We start from the raw sequence: 24,130 nt of genomic DNA on the forward strand, positions 1-24,130 counted from the left end.
GCATCTTCTAAACGCGAGTGATGGACCGTTAGGCAATACTAAATATGAGAGGTGAACGCCAAGTTCAGTGTGCTTTAGAGGAAGCACTGCTTGCTTAAGCCAGAAAAAGTACAGTGAATGGGAAAATACCATTGCATTAGTACGTTTGAACAGAACCTAGAAAATGTTACAGCTGAAATTTGTACCTCTGCAAGGAACCTGAGTAAGCTTTTGGTGCCACATAAGTCTTAAGTAGCGCATCTCTCTCTCTCTCTGTATAGATAGAGATATATAGAGATACGCATGCACACATATATGTATATGTGCGCGTGTGTGTGTGTGTATATATTCATTCTGTGCTGATTCTTCTGCATAGTGTTGACTCGAAGTATTAAATCTTACAACAGTGCATGACTGGAAGCCACTGTGCTGGTTTAAATTTCTAAAAAGAAACCACAACCTAAACACTGTTAAAGTTCTTAGAGTACGCGTTAAGCTGCACGCCATCGTTGCACACTCCATGTGTAAGAAGGCAGGCCGTTGCCATACGCTGCAAAGTGCTGTGTTCTGTCGAGGATCAGTCTGACGTCGTTTTCCTGACTAAGATTTGTTTGATGTTTGTTCCTTGATACTAGTCGGAAAATGCAAAACGCAGTAGAACTAGTGTTAGCCTGGGGAAATCCCTGATGTTGGAGTTATTGAGCTATTTCTGGTTCTTTTTTACAGACGCTAAACATGTATTGTGTGCCACTTGCAGCATAAACTACTGAAGAATTGTGGCTGTGAATTTGTGCAAACTCTTTTAACAGAGAATCCATGTGGGAATTTCTCCTTTTTTTAACAATTATTTTGGACTGTTTTCTCCTCTTCATGTTAATCCAAAGTGCAACATGCTAGTTCCTGAACCTGGGCACAAAGGTTAGATTATGCTCTCTGTATGCAGTACTGGTAGGTCATTTACAATACTGTAACATCAGATCACAATCTGTTTCTACAATGTCTTGATATCAGACCTTGTAGCACCAGCCATTTCTGGCAGTAGTGAAGCATGTAAGAAGACTTCTACTTCCAGCATAAAGGACTTCACTTTGATGATATTTTTTTATAATTTTGGTATTCAAATTAGATTAGTAAAAAGCAGATGTGATAGATCTGTGGTATGTGTCATTTGGAAGGATAGACTGAAAATGTGGGCCTTAACTTGCTGGGATCAGCTGTCCTAGATCAGCTTGAGCTGATATTGCTTATATTGCCAGATATGAGTTAGTAGTTCCTGTACCCATCTCCTTAAAAAATCTTGTGAGTTTGTGAGGAGTGCAAGATGATTCTGTAGTACCAGTCCTAAGCATGGTAGTAGCCTTTTTTAAAACATACAGTTTGTCTTCTTTTCTGTGTATGCCAGGTAAAAGCCGTATTTTGACTACGTGCCGTAAGTTTTGTTTCGGTCTGCTTGGTGCCAGCGTCGCTGCTAAAAACACTGATGCTGACGCCTTGAACGAGAGCCAGTTGGTATCTTCATTCCATTTCAAGTTAATGTTTGCTTCACGTGGCCCTTTACTTTTTGAAGCTTCATTGGTCAATTTAGTCTTTACTGAGAGCAGGTCATGTATTTTAAAGGTATCGGTTGGTTCTTGCCAGTATTTCTTCCCAGTGCAGTATCACGAAACAGTATTAAGGGTCCATTTCAGAGAAGGGCACGGCTTCTTCAGTGAAGAAGCCAAAAGCCCAGAGTTCAGGCACGCAGCTGTTTGATGCTCTGAACTCAGGTTTTCTCTTGTTCTTCTTCAAAGACGTTGGACCCTCGTTAGCAAACACACTGTTGTTAGCTTCAGATTTCTGATTTTCTGCAGTGTAAAGATCCTGGGTGATGTGTTTTCATAGTGCCCATGTTAGGTCGCTGAGTACCATTTTCAAAGAGAGTTAACTCACGGGATACCTTCTGAGGATCTAAGTTTAAACAACCGATCTTTCTTATGTATTAAACTGACCCTTAATTTTCCTTTTTTGTTAAGTCTGTCGAGTATAAGGGGGTCATGTGGTTGAACTGATACTTTGTCAAGTCATTTTTTAAAGTTTATTTCTTTCAGTTCTTTTCAAATGAAGATTTCTGTATTTCAGGTAGTGTATTTACTTTTGTATTAGTTGGCATATGGTTATAGCTTATTACACTGCCTCAATAGGAAAATAGGTAACTTCCTTCCAAGACCATCTTCAGACAAGGGATAAGCATGGTCCTTGAAGGTAGGTACTGTATTTTTCATTACACATGGGTTGTTTCCTTTTATTTTCTAGTATTTATTACAAGTTATGAAGAGCAGTGTAACAGCTGTGACGACTTCTGTATGTTTCTACCAGTATTGAATTCCAAATGATTCTAATGTAACCTTTTGAGTCGTGTTACAGACAATCTGAATTCCACTACATTTCTACTTGGCTTCAACATTCCATTCTGCTTGAATCCAGAGTCTCATTTAACTTGTATTTGTTGGAGGGCATAAATGTTACTTGTATATTACAATGCTGTCACTGTGTGACATGCCGTATGAATTTTGATGTAGATCACATTGCACTCAATCGGCTGTGATTATGCTTAGAAAATATTGTAGTTGCTAGATGCAGTGTGATTTTTTTATTATTATTTTTTTATTTTTTTTCTTTCCCCTCCCATTAACAATTGTGTCTATGGTTTAAAATGTGATTATAGTCCTATAAGATAACTTGCTGAACTGTCAGTCTTTTTGTTATAACTAAATCATTTTTTAAAATTTTATAAAGCTGGGAATGATCAAATGCTGTTTTGTTCATTGTCAACAGTGTTGTGTTCATTTTATGTATGTTCCTTATAAATAAGGAGCCTTCAGAAATAAAATTATTCAAGGAGCAGACATTTTTGTTGGCTTTTATAAGGTTTTATTGTGCACCTTTATCTTAGTATTATTTCAAATCTCATGAAAGGCACAAATGCAACATCGTAAACACACTCGTTTCGATTCCTCTTTTTACGTGGCGTTTCAGGACTGACACACATCCCCTCTAAGTGATCTGGAAAATGCACCTACCTCTATAAGCTGTGACAGGTTTATGAGTTAAGCTGACACAACAACGCCACACCCCGTCTGATCCAGTGTTCTTGCGGTTTGTCTGAAGGGAGAGTCATGGCGATGACAAAGTTGGTGGAATGGCCCGTAGTTGACAGGATCCCTCTTCTCTCACTGGTCTTGTACACTGGGGCCAGGTAACTTGGTCGCTGTGGAATGTCTGCCCTCTTACACGGCTTCAGCCATATCTGCAGTAAAGAATAAAATAACCCTTTTCATCTCAGTTAAAAAAAACAGCAGAGAAACAGTCTTGGCTTGGCCAAAGCGTTTTGACATTGTGGGGTTTTTTTTTTGTTTGCTTTTTAAGAGAGAGCCCTGAACACCTGTTTCTTGTTTCCTCTTTCTTAGCAGATTGCTTCCTCCTCCACAACATGCAACACCAAACTTACCTGTCACTGTCATTAGTAGCAGAGGATTCTCAGCTCCTCTCAGACAATTTCTATTTCAACACAAAACATTTCAATTCAATTTTCTTTTTTTTTAAAGAATTACTGTTACTTACTTCAAGACTAGAACTTAGAGTATTAATTCTACAGTATTTGTTGGTATATAATACTACAAAATGTCACCAAAGGACAGATACTGACCACAGGTACTGCATCATACAGGACTTTTGGATGAGATTCTCCTAGCTTCTTCGTTTGCCTGTTCCAGCATGCTCCGTCCAAGAACAATCCCTGAATGTAGACCCCTGAATCGGTTGGAAAAGATACCGTATTACGCAAACACTGAAAATGTCTTTTAGCTGAGAGCAGCAGCCAGTGCAAGGCACTTAGCTGTGAGTTGATTCTGTGGGACTTGTTGGAACACACCAAACTGACCAAGTGATAAATAACTTTGAGTATAACACAATTTTATACTGTGTTACAATCTGTTGTGATTACAATTTCCTAAAGATTTACTAAGTTACAATGTCTAGCAATACCATAGTGTATCCAGCCTTTTTTGCATGATGGGGATTAAAAGTTATTCCAAAGTACAGGACACTATTTTTACAGCTGTCATTACTATAAACTTTTCTGTACGTACTGCATATTGCCTGCTTTAATGTTTCCAAACTTGGAGATTTGATCTTTCACTAGTTAGTCTTCATATTGTTTCAGTGCTTATGTTTCAACTTGCCACTTGCTTATACCTTCTAAAGCAGCTCATTAAAGGGGTAAAGTGAAAAAAAAAATTTTTAGATGTTTATAAACCAAATATCTTTATTTGGATGTCATAATATCATGACATGACAATGACAACTGTCTTTCCATCAGCTCTCCAGTAAGTTACAGCAACATCTGTTTTTTATCAAACTCGCACCTTCTTCTTGGTCTGTGAACTGAAAACTGTAACATCTGAACCAAAAAATAAACCTGCCCCAGCAGAAAATGACTTGAAACTGGTTGGATGTGGCTCTACCAGGCAACTCGCCAAGCCCTTTCTTTTACACAATTTCCAGTCAAACTGATCCTCAGAATTAGAAGGAGTATTAAGAACAGTTCAGTTCAAGCTGTCCTTTTTTACTGAGGAAGGACAAGCTACAAACATATCTGCAACTGGAACCTAAGGTAACTAATATAAAATAAAGTGGTTTGATTAAAAAAATAGGGCTTTTTCCACCTTAGAGCAGTCCCCTATTGCACATTGTGATCATATCCATAAGATGTTTTTCTAGGGATAGATAGCATACTCAACTTCTCTGCTAAGTGTCTGTTTTTCCTTGGCTTAGGAAAATACACCTCTTCGGATGTATATGCTAATGGGAGTGAAATGAAGGAAAAAGAAAAAAGGCAAGCTAGATACTGCTTGACAGTTTGATCTGCCTTGGGGAGTTTGTGTCCTCTGTTGGTGTAATTTCATCTCTGCATGCTAATCCAGGAGGTGAACTAATCTCAGCAGTTCTTAACGACTTAAATAGTATTTTGCCTCTTCACTTCTCGTGCATCTCATGGGGAGCAGTGCAGTTGTGTATGTTTTCCAGCTTTCATTAACTTAATTTCTTAACTCTAAGTCTCCAAATTAATGTTAACTTCTGAATACATGAGCAAAGGCAGAAAATGGTGTCATGCATTTACTTACCATCTTCAGGAGCAGTTCTGTATTCCTTGTCTTCCAGCACTTCATAGTCAAATTCTAGTAGGTCTATTGGAATGGTGTATTTTCTGGCATAGTTCTGCTGGGCACCTGTTAAGAATGCTTGGGTGAAGAAGAATCCTGAAATCCAGAAGACTGGTGGAGTTCCATTTTCATACCACAGCTGCAGCAGCCAAAGGGAGAGGAGGAGAAAATAAAAATCACTGCCTTTAATTATTTTTTTAGTATTTACAGAAGCCAGTATCTTCTAGAATAACAGCAGAAATAATTTCTCCCTTTGTGAATCCAGGATTGCCTTTCTCTTTTCTGAAAGCAGTGGAACTTTGGATGGTTCCATGTCTTTTTAAAAAACAACTTGTTTAAAATGTCACTAGCTTCTGTTGAAAAAAAAAAACCCACAACCAACAAAAAAACACCCTGAAACAAAAAACACACCACACAGAAAAACCCCAACGCTTGCCTGGAAGTACTTCACTTATGTGAATGACTTGGTCTGAGTAAGTTTCCTAAATGTCCGTTTTCCTTGTTAGTTCACCAAATGTTCAGTTCTGTTTTCCTCCCTGGTTACTGAAGGCCGTTGAGCATTCACCTTTGACAACTCTGAGCAAATGACAGATTTTTTGCAGCTGTTTTCTCTTTGAAAGTGTCATAAATCCCTTCCAGGGCCAAAGTCACATGTTTTAAGAGGAAGAGGGATGATTTCCTCATGAGGAGAATATGTGGGCTAATTAAAGTTCTATTGATGTGGTGGGGTGGGGAGAGTTTTTTTGTTTCTTGGGTTTTGGGGTTTTTTGGTGTTTTTTGTTTTAAATAGCTTACACTGTGGCAGCCTCTGTATAACAATGATTTTTAAAAGTGCCAAAATTCATTGGATTTGCTTGCAATACATACATGTGAGGTCTGTTGCAATGGTGAATATTTACTGCATGCAAGAAGACATTTTTCTGATTGTTGCAAACATGTTTTGAATACTATCTGAAGAAAGTTTGGTACAATTAACCGCTGCAGAGAATTACAATGAAGACAACTAAATTAGTTATCTCTACTAGTAAGTAGTTGTCCTACCAAGAAAAAAAAAAATCATCCTCATAGCTACTGGCAGTTTTCCATTTGTACAAGTTTAATTTCTGTTCAAGAAATGGCACTTTTGTTCTTTACACATCCTGCTGCCAGGCTTGCTACAGGTGAAAGTGGAAGTTACTGACTGAGTTGACTGGGTGATGTGTGTCCAAAAATAAAAAATAGAGGTTCTCTGGAAATGCAGAGTTTGTGACTATCCTTCTAGACCTTAAACTGGATACTTTTGACTTATATTTTTGTTAAATCTACTTATTTTTTTGTTCCTAGTTCTTTTGTCTATCTTGGGACCTGTTCTTACAACAGGTATGGAGTAGGCAACCTTCTATGAGATTGGTTTGCTTCAGTTGTTTGAGATTACTAGGCTACAGAATAGTGCTGAGACTCTAGATATTACTCATTTAAAGTCAGTTCTGGGAATCTGCACCCTTACAGGGGAACAAACCCCACTGATTCTCCTCAATTCACCCAGCTTTCTTCTCCAGCACTCCACTGAAAGCTTGGTATTTTACTGATGTAAGATTTTGTTTTAAAAAATGTTTTACTATTTTTTCTCAAAACTCAACAGTATTTTCCTAAGTTCTATTTTAATTAACTTCATTACCATCACCAGATCTATATGTGCAGTTTAAGAGGCCCTTAGTTAATTCACTTCAGAAGGCCAATTCTGTCATACAGTTTCACTGACGTACTGCAGCTCTCGTAGTGCTTCGTTAGACGCTGTGATGAGCAAACGGCTGCGTGAAACGGATGCACAAATGAACTGAACTCTACCTGTCAGTGGAAGTAATTCGTGGGTGTGTGTTCAGTTGGGGAGAAGTCATCTGACACCAGTGGAAAAAAATAAGAAGTGGCATTTGAACAAATGTGCGTAAATGAGGTGTGCTCACCTGTAAGAACTTCAGTCTATTAAGGAAGTCAATCACATAGCTGCCCAGAGGCTTGAGGCTTGGGTAAGACTTACTCATCCATAGTCCTGGAATTTTGCCTTTCAGAATGCTGTTTACCACTTCTTCCAGTTCAGCAGACATCACTACTAGCCCCTAAAAGAAATTTAGGAAAGGAAGACGTCAAAATACTTTGCCTAACAGCCTTACTTTAACAATTATTAAAAATCAACATAGCTCTTTGTCCAGCATATGTTATGAACTTCAAGGTAAGTCAGACAGGAGCAACACTGAAAACAAGAAGAGCGGGCATAATAGATTTCATAAAAGTTACTGCGGTCTTCTGTCTGATCCGGTAGTCAGTCACTACTAGTGAGTCAAGGAAAAGGTCCATACCCTCTTCTGGAGAAAACTGCCCATTCTGGAAAATTCTCCCTTGCCATCATTCCTCAGAAACATTGCTGTAAGCACCTTACTCTAAAGTGGCAGACTTTTTAGCTTGTAGTTTGGCTTTAACTGGGAGAAGAGTGGTGCTTGCTGGTGATTTGTTTGTTTGCTAACATGCCTCATCAGCCTTAAGCTGTAATAGGATAAATAAAAATTACCCAAACTGACTTTTTCCTGCTTTTTTTCTGTATTTTGCACAGCTGTAGCTTTTGATTCCTACTGAGAACAAACATTGACTTTAGACTGTGATATCTTAACTTGAATCCTTGCTGGCAGTAATTTTCTATTTGAGGCATTGAGGAGATCTTTCATCTGTAAGAAATTCTGTGATTATGCTTCAGTCTTTCATGCTAGTGAGGCACAAACACAGATGAGAACCTACTTACTGCTTGTCTTACTTGCTAGCAAATCTGTAGTTAAAAACCTTTCTGTTTTGGTTTCTCTACAGTAGGCACAAAAGTACTTGTATATTCCATTGTACTCCTATCAGTGTTAAGATTACAGATCAACAAATTGGTTTGGAATTTGGATTCTTTAAACATTTGACTAACCGACCCAAATCAGACTTCAGGGTCAGTTCTCTAAGGTACCTGCATTAATAGCTCACAGATTGAGTCTAGGTTCGAGGTATGTGCCTTTAAAGGTTACCTTCAGCTCACCTTTATCGCTTTCTGGATGTTAATACAGGAGTCCCGTATTGTCTGCAATAACTTGTTAAAGCGTCCCATCTCTTGGACAAGCACAGTATTCATGCTTTCACTGTAAGTGGTTGGATATCTTCCCATTGCTGCTTCAATGTCAAAATTTGAAGGAAGTTTGCTCAGGATGTCACCTGCGACTTCATGAACAACTTCATCCGTGGATTTTGCACCACCACCAGATCCTTGAGACTAGAGAGAGCCAAAAATTTGGATTTTGAGAAAAAGAAAGATGACTTTGGAGAGCAAGAAGTTAAAATGCAGGAAAAGAGAGCTGTTACAAAGGCATTGTTTAAAAGGTCATTACAGTTCCGACCCTCTTCATCTATGATTGAAATTAATTTGTTTCAGAATTTCTTACCTTACTGCAGTTAAGTTACTAGCTTAGGACAAAATCTGGTTTCCTACATATTTGTGTCCTTCTCAGTTTTTTTTCTGAAATCTTGCTTCTGCTGTAAACCAGCCTTTCTCCCCCATCTCTGGCGAACCTGTCAGCACCACTGGTTGCCCAGGTGCTGCCAAACGGCCCTGAGCAGTGCAGAGTTCTGTCTCACTCTCCCTCCATGTCCCTCTTGCTCCCTACGTTCAGCTTTTCATTTTCCTCATGAAGCAACTACAGTATCCCTAGATTGTACCTGGCTTACAGACTGGACTGAAACTGACCAAAAAGTTGAAAATTGTTAAAAGCTGGGGGAAGAAGATGATACACAAAGTTACTGTACAATCACAGAAGCTATGTTTCCTTAGGAAGACAGACAGGAAAAATGCAAAACCAAAAAAGCCTTAAAAGATTCTTAAGTTGAACAGTGCTTTCCCCAGCATGGAGACACAACGCAATAAGGTAAAGTAAAAACTGGAAGAAAAAAAAAATCTGAACCTACTAACGTGGAGAGAGTAGAAAGTTACAAGAAGATGGTGTATGACTTCTTTTACTCTTTACATACCTGTGTAAGAAGAATGCTGTCAAATAACAGTTGTGTTTCTGACTGATCCTTGGTAATATCAGCATTCGCGTTCATTCCAAATATCTCTGGGGATGGATTCAGTGGAAGTGTCTTTGTATATTGAATATAGCTTTGGTACTGAAAAAAGGAAAAAAACCCAAAATATTCTAGACTTAAAAGGAGATGCAGGAACAGCCAGACAGCCCACGACAGGCTGCAGGCTGTGTCTCAAAACCACTACAAACTTTCCTCATGTAATGAATACCGTGTGTAAACTAAGATATAAAAGGAAATACAGGGGCTGACTGTGCCTCACAGATTCCTTTGGTCCATCCTCTTACCCTGAAATCAGGATTGGCTTTGCTTAAATAATTTCTGACAAAATTTCTGACAGCTGTTAGAAATTCTCTTTGAAAATAAGATACTTTAGAGCAAGGGGCAGCAGCCCTTTCTGGGGTTGTTTGCTGATGTGTTAACATCACTCTCCCAGGTGATAAATTACACCAATTCCTGTGTCCTTTCTACCTCCAGCAGATATGATCAACTAATTCTCTTATGCCTATTTATAATGCTTTTAACTTCAGCAAGCTCTATTTATCTGTTATTGTCCTCTCAGCATGCTGACTCCAAGCAAAGTCAATTTAGTTGGTCGTAGTTAGGATGGGTTTTTTACTTCGTTTTCATTTCTTAGAAGTCGCTGAACCAAGTCCTAACAGACTGTGAGGTCAGGCCACAAAAGCAAGCAGTGACAGCAGTAAGCACTGAGGCACGAATCGATGTCAGTAAAGACAGATATATTTTTTTAGAAAATAAGCTGTTGGTGATTCTGTTGTTCTGGGATACTTACATCTCCTTCAGGAGGAGCAAAATAAAGGCCACTTGGATCAAACTTATAATCTACATTTGTAATGATTTCTGAGGTAAAAAACATGTTTAGAATACTACGGAGTGTACGCCGATCCCAGTCATCAGTGACTCTGCCACCATAATTACATTCTCCAATCATATAGCGAAGAGCATCATATGGCACTTCCTGAAAAAAAGCAAGACAATGCTCCAAACTGCAGCCTGGCACTCCTCTGGACAGCCACATCAGTATTGTTGTAAGTTATTGGGAAGTCATCCAGAATTCTCACCAGAAAGTTTAAAAGCTGTTATTTATTTGCTTCTGCTAGCTCATGCTTGTACCATTGATCTCCTAGTCTTCAAATACTTTTAATAATCATCCAAGTCACCCAGCACCATTTATTTTGAAGAATAATCACACCAAAAATTTCCATACTAATGCAGCTAAAACTCCTGAGTACAAGTTGATGGAAAACTTTTCCAAAATTATGTCTACTTGTTTGGTTATACATACTTCTAAAACAAATGTGTGCTGGCACAGGGCCACAGTTTTGCTCATTAATTTTATTTTATTTATTTTTAGAAAATAAAATCAAACATGCTTAAAGTCTTGAAGTTGGGAGAAGCTGGACCCCACTTAGGTGCATAAAAGGAACAAATTACAAGTGGCAAGAGATAAATTATTTACAGGAAGTCAGGGCAAGAGCAGGTGATACGCTAAGAACCGGGATAAAGAAAACCAATTGAAAAAAGTACCACAAAGTTTGTTTACTACACCCAAATTACTGTCTTGCAAGGAGGAAAAAAAAAAAAAAAATCTTCCCTCCCTGCTAGGCACTACATTTGCTCCTAAGCTTTGACCATATAATGGGAGGACATCCATTTCAGCCCCTCTTCACTCCTTTGCAGGAGAAGAAACACACACACCTTCCCGGGGTCACTTTCTCATGCTGAATCACGATTTACCTATTGACCACACTGATGGCCAAAAACACGCCAGGCTGGCAGCTGGTTTGAAAACAGCACCCTCTTCCTGCACCTAAACATAACCTTAGCAGATGCTGGCCATAGTGGGTTGCTTAGGAAGGTGGAACGTAAAGAAGTGTCAGGTATTGCTAGCAAATTCCAGAGAGGCTTTATGAAGCACCGCCTAGCTCTGCAAACAGGGAAGGAAACATCATCTGCCAAATTTACACAAATAGACCTAGGTTGTTATTAATCTGCAACAGACCAAGGTCTGGTATTATCCCTATCACTGAGTAAATCACAATTAGCAATTAAGCGGTTTAGTAGGACATTTTACAGCTTGCAGTAATGTCACCAAGAGCTGAATCCACAGCTCCTCAGATAAGATTCCAACGAATATGGCAACTGTGTGGGACAAACACTGCTCTAATTTGCATGGCAGAACTTCTAAATTGTAATTTGGAAGTTTCCCCCGTTAGTTCCATACTGCTCATGGTACACTAAGCGCCTGAAATGGTGGTTGGCACTCTTACAAGTAGACCTTGGCTTCTACTTCACTGCTCCCGCTGAACTGTTGCGGCGGCAGCACTCGGCCCTCATCACTACAGGCGCCAACAGCCCCAGACAGTGCAAACAAGGACCCGTGACCGCGGTGAGAGGCCGCTGTACCTCGTACTGGTCAAGGAAGATGTGCAGCTGCTGCACGCTGATGCGCAGGTCGGTCTCATTGAACTCGTACGGAATGTTCCAGCCCAAGGGCCCAAAATTCCGCCTTTCTTGCACCAGGGCGTGGAAGAAGCAGAGGCCGTACAGCAACTTCTTGAACTCAGCCTTAAAACCAAATGCAACACCGTTAATCATTCATGGCTGGTTTAAACCGTTTCATTTTTAGCTCACATCCTGCGCAGCAGTGCTGAAAGCCAGCGTCTCCAGCCCTGTCACATACTGTTCACGAGGCAGGGGCAGCTTCTTCTTGACATACAAAGGCCTTCAGCAGGAAGTCATCAGGTTGTCCGAAACATCAGTTCTAAATATTCTCCTAAACCAGTGTGAACCCTCAAAGCAATTTCATTTTTAAAGCTACATGTATACACATCTCCATGTATATGTAATTAATACACATGACACATACAACTATATGTAGGAGACCATGTACCTAATGATTTTTTTTTACACCATTGTATTATAAAACATTCACACAATATTGCTGTTTTGTTTTTTTTCTCATTCTCAAGATAGAGTTCATGCCTTTAAAGAAAAACTTCAGATAGGAACTTTTGTTTTTCATTTGAGACCATTTAGCAAAGTATATGACCTCACTTAGAAGAAATACAATAATTATAAAAAAAGAATGTAAAATATGCTTGCAAACTAGTATCTTACTTTTTTTTTAAAAAAAAAAAGCAACTAGAGAGCTTTAGTATTAATGCCATAGCACAAAAATCTCAATTGAAGAAGTAGGAGATGAGCAAACAAACGTTATTTAAATTTAAATTAATAATTTAATTAATGCATTAATAATAAATAATTATTTAATTTTATTGTTAAATAATAAAATTAAAGAATTTATTTAATTAATTTATTAATAAATCATTTAAGTAATACATTTAGAATTAAATTTATCTCACGAATTGATAGTATAGATCAGTTGATACCAATTGATAGAATTGATCAGTTTCATTGTAGTGGAAGAAAACTATTTAATTTGGGAGTGTGGTGGTTTTTTTTCCCCTCAGAGCATATATACTCAAGTCATCAGGGTCTGCTTTAACTGATTTACAAAGTTACAATACAACACTACTAACAGGTTTTGTGCCGCTGTCGAAAAAGTCAGGATCAGATATTGGATCCATCAGGTATGAACGAATTATATTGGCCCGTAAACCTTTTGGTGCTTCATTAGTGATCTTCACTCCATTCTGCAGTACAGACACCGGGAAAGTGGCAGATGGGTAACTGGTGAGCCAAATTCGGAAATCCGGATGTGTTGTATCAGGGTTTAGCTCCTACAATAAACACATAAAAACCAGGCAATTGGAAGACACAATAGATTAATATACACATCAAGTGTTATTATTAAAGCAATTTTTTTTTAGTGGGAAAATACATCAGTCCAAAGTTTAATTTCTTAGATGCTTATCTATGATTATAGTGAAAGTCACGGTTATGAATTACAACTTCCCTTCTACAGCTGGTGTATTTTTATTCGATACTTCAATATTTTGAACAAAAAAATTCTCCTCTCTGTGCATGTTTGTGGAACACACGAAGAAAACCAAGTGCAGGCTCTGTACCAACAGAGCAATGCGATGCATACGTTGCCCACTTACTGCGCTTACTGTCATACAGCTGTTCTGGGAGGTGCGATACGAATAATACGGGTACATCAGAATCGTGTTAAGTTTATTAAGGGGGAAAAAAAGAAAGATATATATGCTAGTCCCTCTTTGGAAACCTATAGCCATTCAAGAATAAAAGTCCCTAGCACACTGTTTTTCTGCAGCAACAGACATATGGTGAAAGCTCTTGGCTTGAAGAGGCTGTTGCAGTGGCTGGGATTTCCCCTTGAAGGAAGGAGCCAGGCCCACCACGTCTGGGAGCAGGCAGAGGGAACAAGAATCAGTGTATGATGATTGTCCCTATATAATGGGAAACAGAACGAAATATGCTAAGCTGACTTCTTGGTTGTCTGTATGGATCAGACCCGCCGTCAAAAGTATTTATAAGATGATGACAATACTTGGTTTTACCTCACAGACTCTTTCCAGTGTTGGCATCCATGAACTTGCTAGATGGCAATTTTGCAGAACTATCCACGTTCCGTCCTTTACTGCCTTCTCTATCATTTTCATGGCTATTGGGCCTTGGCCTTGACCAAGTGACAGAGAACTAAGCTTTGTGCCACCGTACCCCTGCATGTAGAAGGCATGTTATAAGTAAGAATAATACCACATAAATGCACTAAACCTTCCGATATGAGCGTTCACATCTGTAAGCATTCTTGAAATATTTAATGTAGCGTTTATTTTAAAACATACATTAAATCTGTTTTTTTCATGTTATTCCAGTTGACTAAAACCTCTTCTCTATCTTCTAGTGAAATGCTCCAAGTACACATCCATTTAATCCAGTTCTTTAAAATTCTGACACTTTCAAAATACTCCTGAAAACAGCATGTTCTTTAACGATGTAGCCAACCTACTCTAAAATGCAGGATACACTTGCAGCTTAGTGGCTGGAGACTTGAAGTATGTCTGTCATTCTCAACAGGACCAAATTCTGACAATAATAGTCAGGAAATTCAAGAAATACATCTTACCAGAAAATAGCAACTTTCTAGTATTGTAAAAGTACTCTTCTACCTAAGAACTGATTTAGGCTGTTAGAAATTTTTTGTTATGAATGCCATAATAATGACATTTTAAACCAACAAAAATCCATATTTGAATTCTGAGGTGTAAATTCCACCCAGATCCTATGGTCCTATATCACTACACTGTTTTCTAATTAAGTAATTAAGTAATATATTACACATATTAGAAAAAAAAATTACTATTTTCAGATAAGATTCCTTACAATAAACGTTTAAACCATTATGGGCTTTTTTTTCCATTTTTCTATTTTCCATTTGAGATTACTCAAATTAATTATTTAAATAGATCATGACATCACAACATCATAAAATATGCCACAAATATTTAACATACCATTTATTATAAACAAGACAAATTATTAATTGTTAAAAACAATCCTCTTGCATTAATTAGTGCTTTGTGTTAAAGAGAACCATAAGAACAATTTTTACATGTTTTAGGGAAGTTAAACAGGTTTTTGAGCTTATTTTGGCATTTCAGCTTTTACTTAAATAAAGTTCCTTGCTTCATACAAACATACGTGCACACACACAAGCATCAACTATATTAATAAAGTCTGGAGATACTAAAATACCTGATCATCAGCAAACTTAAGAAGGGCTGCCATGGGGTCAGCACCAGGAGAAAGTATAAATATCAGTGGTGCACAAGAATGACTATCAGAAAACGCTTTTGACAAATCAAATGGAGGTGGCTCAATAAATGGGCGGCCCAGGTTGTGAGTGATAAATTCCTGCACCATTGGTATTATCTAAAAAAAATAAAGAAAAGGAAAAATAGAATTAATTCCTGCCTATAAAATCAGGTACAAGTACAGTCCCAGAAGAATCAATGATTTTGTACGTGCAAATCCAGGCAAAAAAGATGCTCTAAGAAGGCTGAAATTGGAAGTCCTACGCAAATGATCCTTAATCTCACTTCTGTCACATCTGGACAGACTAGTGTGCTGGTATTGGAAGCCAGATTTTTTTCCTGCACTTACTCCATCTGTGTTATGGACAGGATTTCAATTTTCAAGTCTCATAATACAACCACCTTTCAAAGGTGTTAAGATCTTGGCCTAGAAACTGCTGTGTACAGCAGTCTGGTACACACTGGTGTTTAAACTTCTTCCTACTGAAGTTAAGCAAAATGAGAGACAATTTAGAAAAGGACAGCTTAGTGCTTTGGCCATGTAAATCCTCACAGATACAATTCTTTTAAACATCACATTCATTCTGTCTCTGGACACACTCTAGAATATTTTACAATAACCACCACCTTTTTAAAGAAATGCAACCATATTTGCAAACATAATACTGAGATTTAATCTTTGAACATAAAATTCAAGAAACGCTAAAGTTTTCAAACAGCAATGTTAATTCAACCACTTTGACTGCAATTAGTATAATATTTTTTTTAAATGTATATGTAAAATTGCTGTAACTATATTTTTAACTTGCATTTTTAACATTTCAGTTATAAAATGTATAATTTCCATACTGCATTAGCAAAGGTGATTTTAGTTAATAAATATATAGTATGACTAAAGAAACAGAATGTGACATACAGAAGAAAGTTCCAGTAGCTTCATTTCTCTTGATTGTCTTGCTCAAAAACTCACCTGTGTTTTTACCTACCTGCTTTACTTACCCTGCTTTACAGGTGCAACGTGTCACCAATTAGTATAATGCCTTAAATGTGAGAGCAGGAGGGAGGCTCTGGGCTATCCTAATTGCAAGCATTATAGATGGAGATGCTCTTGAAAGAGCTTGGTTTGGCTTCCAAGCTCTTGAGTGATTTTAAGGATATGTATGAATATGAGAACCGTTTAAAAACGTTCACAAACTGGCCTTTTACAGAGAACTGCAAGTGCACTCCGGAGAATGTAAGTCTGAAAATGGATGTTTTGACTATGCCTCAGTTTTTATATACCGTGCCTGAAAATGAAGTAATTGTTAAGTGTATTTGTGTTCAAGAGTTGTGATCTTCCACTAAGCCTAAAGAAGACGAAAAGTTGAATACTCCAACTTTTCCTCTGTACCCTGCCCGGGAATACTGCAGTAGGATGACTGGCTTCTGCACGTTCAGTTCACTAGTCTAGATACAAAATTGAATACAGTTACTCTTCTTGTTTGTTGGGGGTTTGTTTGTTTGTTTGTTTCTGGTTCTTGTCACTTAAAAGTTAATTTCTGGTGTTATGTTGTCTTTCTGATTGCAAATTTTCAGTCATAAAAAAGAAGTCCTTTGTTAGAAGAAACGAGTACACATCCAGTAGGAAGGATGAAGTAGCAGAATGATCACTACTTAAAATTTAGAAATTGACATTATTTAAATTTTAGAAAACTTAATGTTTATGCCCCTGCAGGCTTTGACTTGAGCAATAAAAAAAAAAATAAAAAAAATCCATCTAACTTCTAATTTGGCACACAAGAAGATCAGCCTAGATCTCAGGTCATACTGCAAGAGTTATCTGAGTGCTTGATAACTGAAACAAACTTACTTAATTTTTAGTGTTCTGGCCAGATGGGATTCTAAAGTGACAGGAAAACATAGAAGTTAAAGATGTAGCATTTTACTCACATAATTTGTATTTCAAGGTTCTCTATGTCCATGGTCCTATGCTACGTTTTTTCTTTGAAGATATTCTTTAAAGTCCTGGCTATGCCAGATCTCATGCACTGCTGCGAAATAGCCTGTATAGCATGGTGTCTACTAGATGCTATCTGGTAGAACAAAGCCACTCTGGTAGCCTGCAGATACCACAGCTACCCAGAAACCCATTCACTACTTGCAGCCTATTCTTTGTTCTTTTACTAGTTGCTTATTTACTTGCTTGCAGCCCTCACTTGAAATGTATTTTTCAGCCTGAGCTGTGCTGATAGGCATTGTGGGGAAAGGCATTATTTGCAAGCTCACAGAAACAGTTTGCTGATGTGAACATGAGCAGTGTGTCAGATGTGGCTCTAAACTTCTGAACTGTCACCTGCAGATGGCAAAGGCGGGCTTTGTCCACTGTCCAAACGCAAACGAACCAGACGTGGCAAAATGTTTCTTTTGCTTGATAGAACTGGAGGGCTGGGAACCAAATGATGACCCATGGTAAGCACAGGTGTAATAATGTTCTTGAAGTATTCCTCCTCCAACCTTCTTTAACAACATCCCCTTACTCTTTACAAAATTACCAATTTCTCTGTAACAGTTCACAAAACTGAAGCCTACTGAAAGCTTACCTTACCCTGAAATAGTTCAACTGGCTTTTATCTGAGATCCATCGGAATCTATTTCATATGTTTTCTGTATGATACTTTTGTACTGATAGACAGTAGAAGTACTGAAGAGACCTGTCTGTTTAGATTTCTTTATCTCTTGAAATGTAACTTTCATGGTTTTAATATCTGTTCTTATTGTGGTTTACATTGCAGGGAAGAGCACACTAAACGTCACAGCTGTGGCTTTTTATCCCTTACTAAGCACTTTGATGACCTGACAATGGAGGAGTACTACATGCTGGAGATGACACGGCTGAGAACCTTCCTCGTAAGTGTTAACCAAATAAGCCTAATATAAGATTCAAAGCTAGAATGTAAACAAGAACTTCCACCTCTAAGATTTTCAGGCATCAGCAAGGAGTGATTGTGTAAGGCTAGAACATGACTTACTATCAAGTGACAGTTTACATGTATTATTGGCTAAGAAGTCTGCATCTAAACACTTCTCAGTGAGGCCTATTGTCTAGCTTTTGAAAGAACACCAGTTTCCTTTAGAAATGTTTTCCAACAACTCATTACAGCAGAAAAAATATCTTGGGTGCAATAATCACCTGTTTGCTGAAGAGGCACAGTGAAGGTTCTGCATCTTCCTGGTGGGTTTGCACAAATAAGATCTTTGCCTTGCTGATAATGTTCCATATTGAAAATATACCTTGTGACTGTCATGGTTAAGTGTTTAAGTTGTCTATACAACAGACTCAAATACACAAAAACAGGATCACATGCTGCAGTCCGATATCTTAAAAGGTGGACTAACAGTGAGAACTTGATGTTATCTCACCTGAACAACCAATGATTTAGAGCAGTGTTCCAAGGTACAAAATGGGTCATGGCCAAAATACTACTCTATTTCTAAGTACAGCATTCACGTAGCTTCACGTGGGGACACTTTGCCCCTGTAATACTGTCACCAATAGCTTGGAGGGCTACACACTCAGGCTGATTCAGAGCGTGCTGCTACCTTGAAGCACCAATATCCTAATGCATCCCAAGAAGTGAGATCATGCCTCTTCACACAGAGAAAAAGTACAGCTGAAGTCTCCCTTCCTGATGTGATTTTTAAAATACAGCTAAACAGTAGTTTCACAATTTACTTTGAAAGAAAAAGTATGCCAGACATACTTGAAGGTGGTCACTGAACTGAGCCCTACTGGCAAGGCTGGTGGAGGAGTTTCTGAATCAAATCAGGGTATGCATATGAAATATCTGCCAAACTGCTCTGCACAGACAGCAGCATTGCTGACTATAGCCAAAAGTAAACTTCTAAGCTAGAATTAGTCTCAGATTAGTGAGGTTTTGAGTATGTAGGTTTTTAACATAGTTGAACTAGACAGTTAAATTGCTATATTGAAAGTCTCAATCTTTTGCTTTGCTTTAAGTGCAAAACTGGCAGAAGAATAATAAACTCTTTTCAAGAAGAAGTCACTGCAACAAGGCAGCGTCTTGTGGATAACTTTGTCTCCAAGCATCAGTATACACCACCACCACCAGTGCCTCTCCATGCTGATCCATCTGCCCAATGTTCTGAAAGCTCATACTGCCAGCCAAAAAAAATCCAGGAGAAGTGAAGTGTAAAATCTGACTCTAAAAGTTTCTCATCTTTATATGCAACAAACATTCATATTTCTGTCTGAGTACTAACATAAAGCTGAACAGTTGTGGGAGGAAGTGTAGAGAATTTGCTGGAACAGAGGTCAAAACTATACTAACTGCTATCTTTCACAATGTGCTTTGTCATTATGGCTAGGTGTGGACTAATAGTAGTCCTGCTAACCTGTGAATATATAAAAAATGTCTAAGCAAATACTTACATTCTGGTTTTTAGTAGGTTGACTTTTTTTGGAATAAAGATTCACAATTGTGAGCACCTATTGTGATCTGTGCCAAATTCAAGCCTTACAGCTAGACAGACTCAAATCAGAACAGTTCTGCTTCAAAACACTATCCATGGAACAAAATGTATCTGTGTGTATGCAATAATTACTACCTTTAAGCATCTACATTATGTACACTCCAGCTTATCATTAAATTATCTTCCTAGATCAGGTAAAATTTACCACATCCATCAAAAAAGTTACATAAGAAAAATAGCAGGTGTACTGAAAAAGGGAAGTCACAAGGTTTGTAAGACAGTCTCAAGGAGGCAACGCTTTGGGGACTTTGGTACGTATGCTGAAATACAAACAAAAGCTAAAGGCCTACCCTTTTTAAAAAATTCTTTTCATTGCAATTTTGAACTTGCTGTTTTTTTTGAAATCTCGTTAATTCCTGTTTTCCTTTATGACAGACTGTTGTAGAATGGTTGTCGACAACACAGTTGAAATGCATACTTATACTTGCAAGTACGTCTGGTTGCTAAGACTGACAGACCTTTTTGAATAGGTGAAAGTTTCATACATACTTTGTCAGGTCTCAGGCAGCGAATGATAAGCATCCTTTGGAATTCCCCCAACTTGTGTTGCCACTCTGCAGGAAAATCCTCATGCTGGGGATCCTAAAAACATATGTATTTCAACATTCTTTAAAGCATTTGTGAGAGTAAATTATCTTTTAACTTGACACATCAATCCATGATGTATTTTTTTATCAGTCTACAGAAATGAGGTTGGCATGTTTAAATCTTTTTTGTTTAAAAAAAAAAGAAACAAAAAACAAACCACTTTATACGTTCCTCTAAGAAGCTTCTCTTAGAGAAGTTGTAGTAATTTTTAAGTGTTTAAAAGATAATAACCCAAAGTTCTTCTCTACAAAGTGGAGAAGGAACAAGCTGGAGGAGAAACCTGGAAATGCACTTTACCTCCCTCTTTCTGTTAGAACTGAATTATGGTGTCAGTCATCAATGTGACAATGATAACTGTTTAATCAATGACATCCACATTACAGTATTACATGATAACTATGAGTTAGGATGCGTCTGAATGCAGAAAACGAGTGCAGGAAAACAAGAATTAGAAAATGAAGTCAAAGAACGCACCAGAGAACTTGGCTTGTAAACGATCTACAAATAATTCGGCTGTTTCGTCATTACTGCAGTTGTCAGACTGGGAACAGCAGTGGTTATGTGGCCTGTTAACTTCTCATTGACTGATGTACTGTGCCAGCTAGGTATGCCTTTCTGGAAACTGGTATTACAGCTCTGCTGGTGAGACCCTTAGGCTTGCTTGCAGAGGGCTGGGCACAGAGGTATGCAGACAGACCTGCACAAACTGCATTCTGAGCAAATTCTTTAGCAAATCAAATCAGGATGGAGCTCACATTCTGCTAAGGATCTGGAGCCTACCTCCCTCCTTCCTCAACTTCTAGGCACTTAGTTTCAGATCAGAATTCAGAATTCTGTGTTATTTTTATATTAATATATGCAGAAAAATAGGCACCTCAGAATCTGTAACAGCTGTTGAAGAGTTTAGCTAAAAAATTAGCAAGATTTGTAGAAAACTGAGTGAATTAGGAAACACTGAGAAGTGAAGGTTTCATTGAAGACTCCATTGAATGGTACCACTACTGAAAACTCTTCACTGCTTCATGAGCAGCTCTTCATCAGTAGCTTTGAGATTAAGTCAGCCAGCTAGAGGGGAACTGAGTTTCAGTCACTACTCCAAGATATGCAATACAAATTTAGATAAAATATATAGAATTGGGGAGTTGAAGTCAGGTCTTGCCCTACTTTTGGAAGCAACTTCATCTACAACAGTAGGACAAAAGCGCATCTCAAATGTCTTTGAAAAACATTCATATTAGTGTATGGTTGCTGATGGCAAAGTGGCTCAATCAACACTGATTTTTGTGCCCTCTCTAACACACTCTAAAGAGTGTGAAACTGCTCTTTATCTAAGTTTGTGTATCACTAACAAGACAGGAAAAAGCTGGTTGCGTATTACTGGGGATAAACCATACTAGTGATAAAACAAACGCCCACAGCTCTCAAACAGGAATCTTCCCCAAGACTCATTAACCAGCTTTTTTTGAAAATTCCAGTGCACTCACATGAAAGTACTAGTATTAAAGCTAGATACGTAACAAAAATATTTTCACATGACAAGTAAAAAGCACAGCAACTCTTGTATATCAGGACAGTGACAGATAATGCCATTCCTTTTGATCTAGCACTCAAGGTTCAGTAACTGAATGTTCCTGGCTTCAGTATTACTCTTATAGATTCTTTCAGTTAACTGATGACCTGATTCTATAGATCTCATTTTATTGACTGCCACTTAAATGAAGGAATTTGTTTATTTCAGTTTGGCTGTGTGAACACACACATAGCTGTCACACGCACCTTGAATCTTTACTTCTGAAAGTCAGCACCTTTCATTTATATTAGGCATTGCTGAAATAAGCTATAATCTCAAAGTGCATAATGAAGTAGTCCCCTCCCTCAATCTCTTTTTCAAATGCCATTGTTTCTCTGTTCATTTTCCAAATGACTAGTTCCCAAAGAAGAGCTAAACCCCTCAATTTGCTGTATCTTTTTGTAAATGCCCAAGGAAAGCTTCATCTCTGCTCTTTGCCTGTTTCTTGCAATCTGGACAACTGAAGGAGCTGCAGCTGCTTAGTTTCTTTTATTTTTTTCCTGTTTCTTTAAGCCCATTTTTAAAATAGAATAAAACACACCATTAATCTCTTTGAAATGGGTGTAAGAAGCCTTGGGTCCTTTGACTGAATATTGGTGGTAAATTTCATCATTTAAGCTAACAGTGAGAAAAGTGGTGTAATGGACTAGCACAAAGAGACAGTATTATCTGAATGTGGAAGTGGTGATGGTCAGATATGGTGCAAATAGGAAAGAAGGATAATGCTTTTAATCGTTTGTTCAGGAGGTACGTGAACAATGAGCATTTTGCATCTCAAGAAGCAGAAGAGGAAAGGATGATAAAATAAAAAAAAGGAGTTAATAGTAAGATTAAAGATCAAGCAAGTGCCCAAATGTGGAGTAATATTCATCTAAAGAGCTTAAGATTTTAGGGGAACAGTGATGAAGTCAGATAAAGACAAAATAAGTCAGTCATGCATATATCGGGTCACTGTGAGAACTGGGAATCACAGGTGTCCCGAATTCCATTCTAGTTTCTCTACATGGCAATAACTGGTCTTTAACACTTACTCAGGAAAGCAGCATGCTACATAACAGCATGAAAAAGCATCCTCAAGGCATGGGAAACAGATATATAGACTGACAAGGGATACTGGTTGCCTTAAGTTTAGCAAATTCACGATCACCTTACCACTCCAGGTTTTGTTGTCCTTTTTCTATCCAAATTAAATTCAAATCATGACTTGCTCTTCAGAAGCCACCTGACAAACTGGCAATAATCTACTATTACGCACTATTTGCTTAAATATTTACATTCGCATATGTAAGAACATACCATGTAAAATGACAGCACTTTCTTTTCCCTGAATAAATATTTTCAATGTGTTAATTAGCTTATGAATGCAAGCAATCAGGAACATTAACATACCAAGCTGTCATATACCAATTTCCACCCATCCTTCAGTCGCGTAAAATCCTCACGAATGTTTATGAAACATGGCAGTTCTTCTAGTCGACAAATTTCATCCCATGATTTTGGAGGAAGCCAGGTACACGGATTAGAAATGGGATTGTCCAAACCGATGCCTCCAGTCAACAGAAATTTCCACTCATTCTCATTAATCTACAATGAAAAACACTGCTCTAAGGACAAAATAAATAAAATCTAATGGGTTTATTACGTTATGTAGGAAATCAATACGTTTATCTGAAATCTTGCATTAGTCAAAAAAGCTTCTATACAGCTATTAAAAGCTTATTTCCAAAGTATTCATTTAGCCATGAACTTCAGGAATCAAAAAACCTAAGATATGTGCCAATTTAAAGATTCATGTGCATTCCTAACTTGGGGAATGGACAATTTTAACTGATTAGATTTTTAGACTCATTCTTTAAATCCCAAATGTTGAAGGACAAAAATACTGGAAATATTTCAGGGAATCATGCATTTAGCAACCTTTTCCTTTAATGCAAGTCTAAATATGAAAAAGAAATATCAGCTTATTACATGTCTCATTCCTTTCTCAATACTCCTTTTTCTCAAAATTTCTTTGATAGCTTGAAATTGTAAATTGAAATCCCTGTGAATGGGAGAACAGTGTCCCGTGATTATTAGGGTCAGGTCTTGAAAGAATTCACTTTTATGTATTCCTCAATATAAAAATGCCTCAAGTTTCTAAAATTTTAAATGTTTCCATACTACACTGAAAGAAACAACCTCAAGCAACCATAAGTACCGTTTTGCAGATGATATGGTTAAAATGCATGTATTTCATTACGAACTAAAAAAATCCTGTAAAGAATTACTAGAAATTAGTAGAATTCAGTTGGTACAAGTGTTTGATTCTGAGGAATTCTATGCAAAAATAAACACATTTAGTCCCTTAAGTGAGAAAGATGAGTAGTTTCTTAAATCAATGGTTACAGTTCATTTTTATAGGCTTTTTTAGAACT

General features: G+C 37.7%; 2 protein-coding genes across 2 annotated transcripts in view; one reads left to right on the top strand and one right to left on the bottom strand.

Annotated features, from left to right (window-relative positions):
- Window positions 1–3,058: 3,058 nt before the first annotated feature.
- DNAH7 (dynein axonemal heavy chain 7) overlaps window positions 3,059–24,130 on the bottom strand; it is a 122,234-nt gene continuing 101,162 nt past the window's right edge. Inside the window, exons 52-64 of the mRNA XM_086616016.1 lie at window positions 23,106–23,300; window positions 20,048–20,140; window positions 14,970–15,146; window positions 13,772–13,933; window positions 12,827–13,027; window positions 11,691–11,852; window positions 10,057–10,242; window positions 9,210–9,347; window positions 8,227–8,457; window positions 7,124–7,276; window positions 5,142–5,319; window positions 3,665–3,768; window positions 3,059–3,265 (exon numbers count right to left, since the gene is read on the bottom strand). Of these exons, the coding sequence (XP_086472142.1) occupies window positions 3,059–3,265; window positions 3,665–3,768; window positions 5,142–5,319; window positions 7,124–7,276; window positions 8,227–8,457; window positions 9,210–9,347; window positions 10,057–10,242; window positions 11,691–11,852; window positions 12,827–13,027; window positions 13,772–13,933; window positions 14,970–15,146; window positions 20,048–20,140; window positions 23,106–23,300 (2,187 nt within the window). The remainder of the gene's footprint in view (window positions 3,266–3,664; window positions 3,769–5,141; window positions 5,320–7,123; window positions 7,277–8,226; window positions 8,458–9,209; window positions 9,348–10,056; window positions 10,243–11,690; window positions 11,853–12,826; window positions 13,028–13,771; window positions 13,934–14,969; window positions 15,147–20,047; window positions 20,141–23,105; window positions 23,301–24,130) is intronic.
- On the top strand, window positions 16,125–19,214 carry LOC104382815 (baculoviral IAP repeat-containing protein 5.1). Its single transcript, XM_009990846.2, has 4 exons — window positions 16,125–16,262; window positions 17,367–17,476; window positions 17,800–17,914; window positions 19,026–19,214. The coding sequence occupies exons 1-4, from the start codon at window positions 16,125–16,127 to the stop codon at window positions 19,212–19,214; spliced, it is 552 nt and encodes a 183-aa protein (XP_009989148.1).

The sequence above is a fragment of the Tauraco erythrolophus genome, chromosome 8 (assembly GCF_009769465.1).
Source record: "Tauraco erythrolophus isolate bTauEry1 chromosome 8, bTauEry1.pri, whole genome shotgun sequence".
Taxonomy (NCBI): domain Eukaryota; kingdom Metazoa; phylum Chordata; class Aves; order Musophagiformes; family Musophagidae; genus Tauraco; species Tauraco erythrolophus.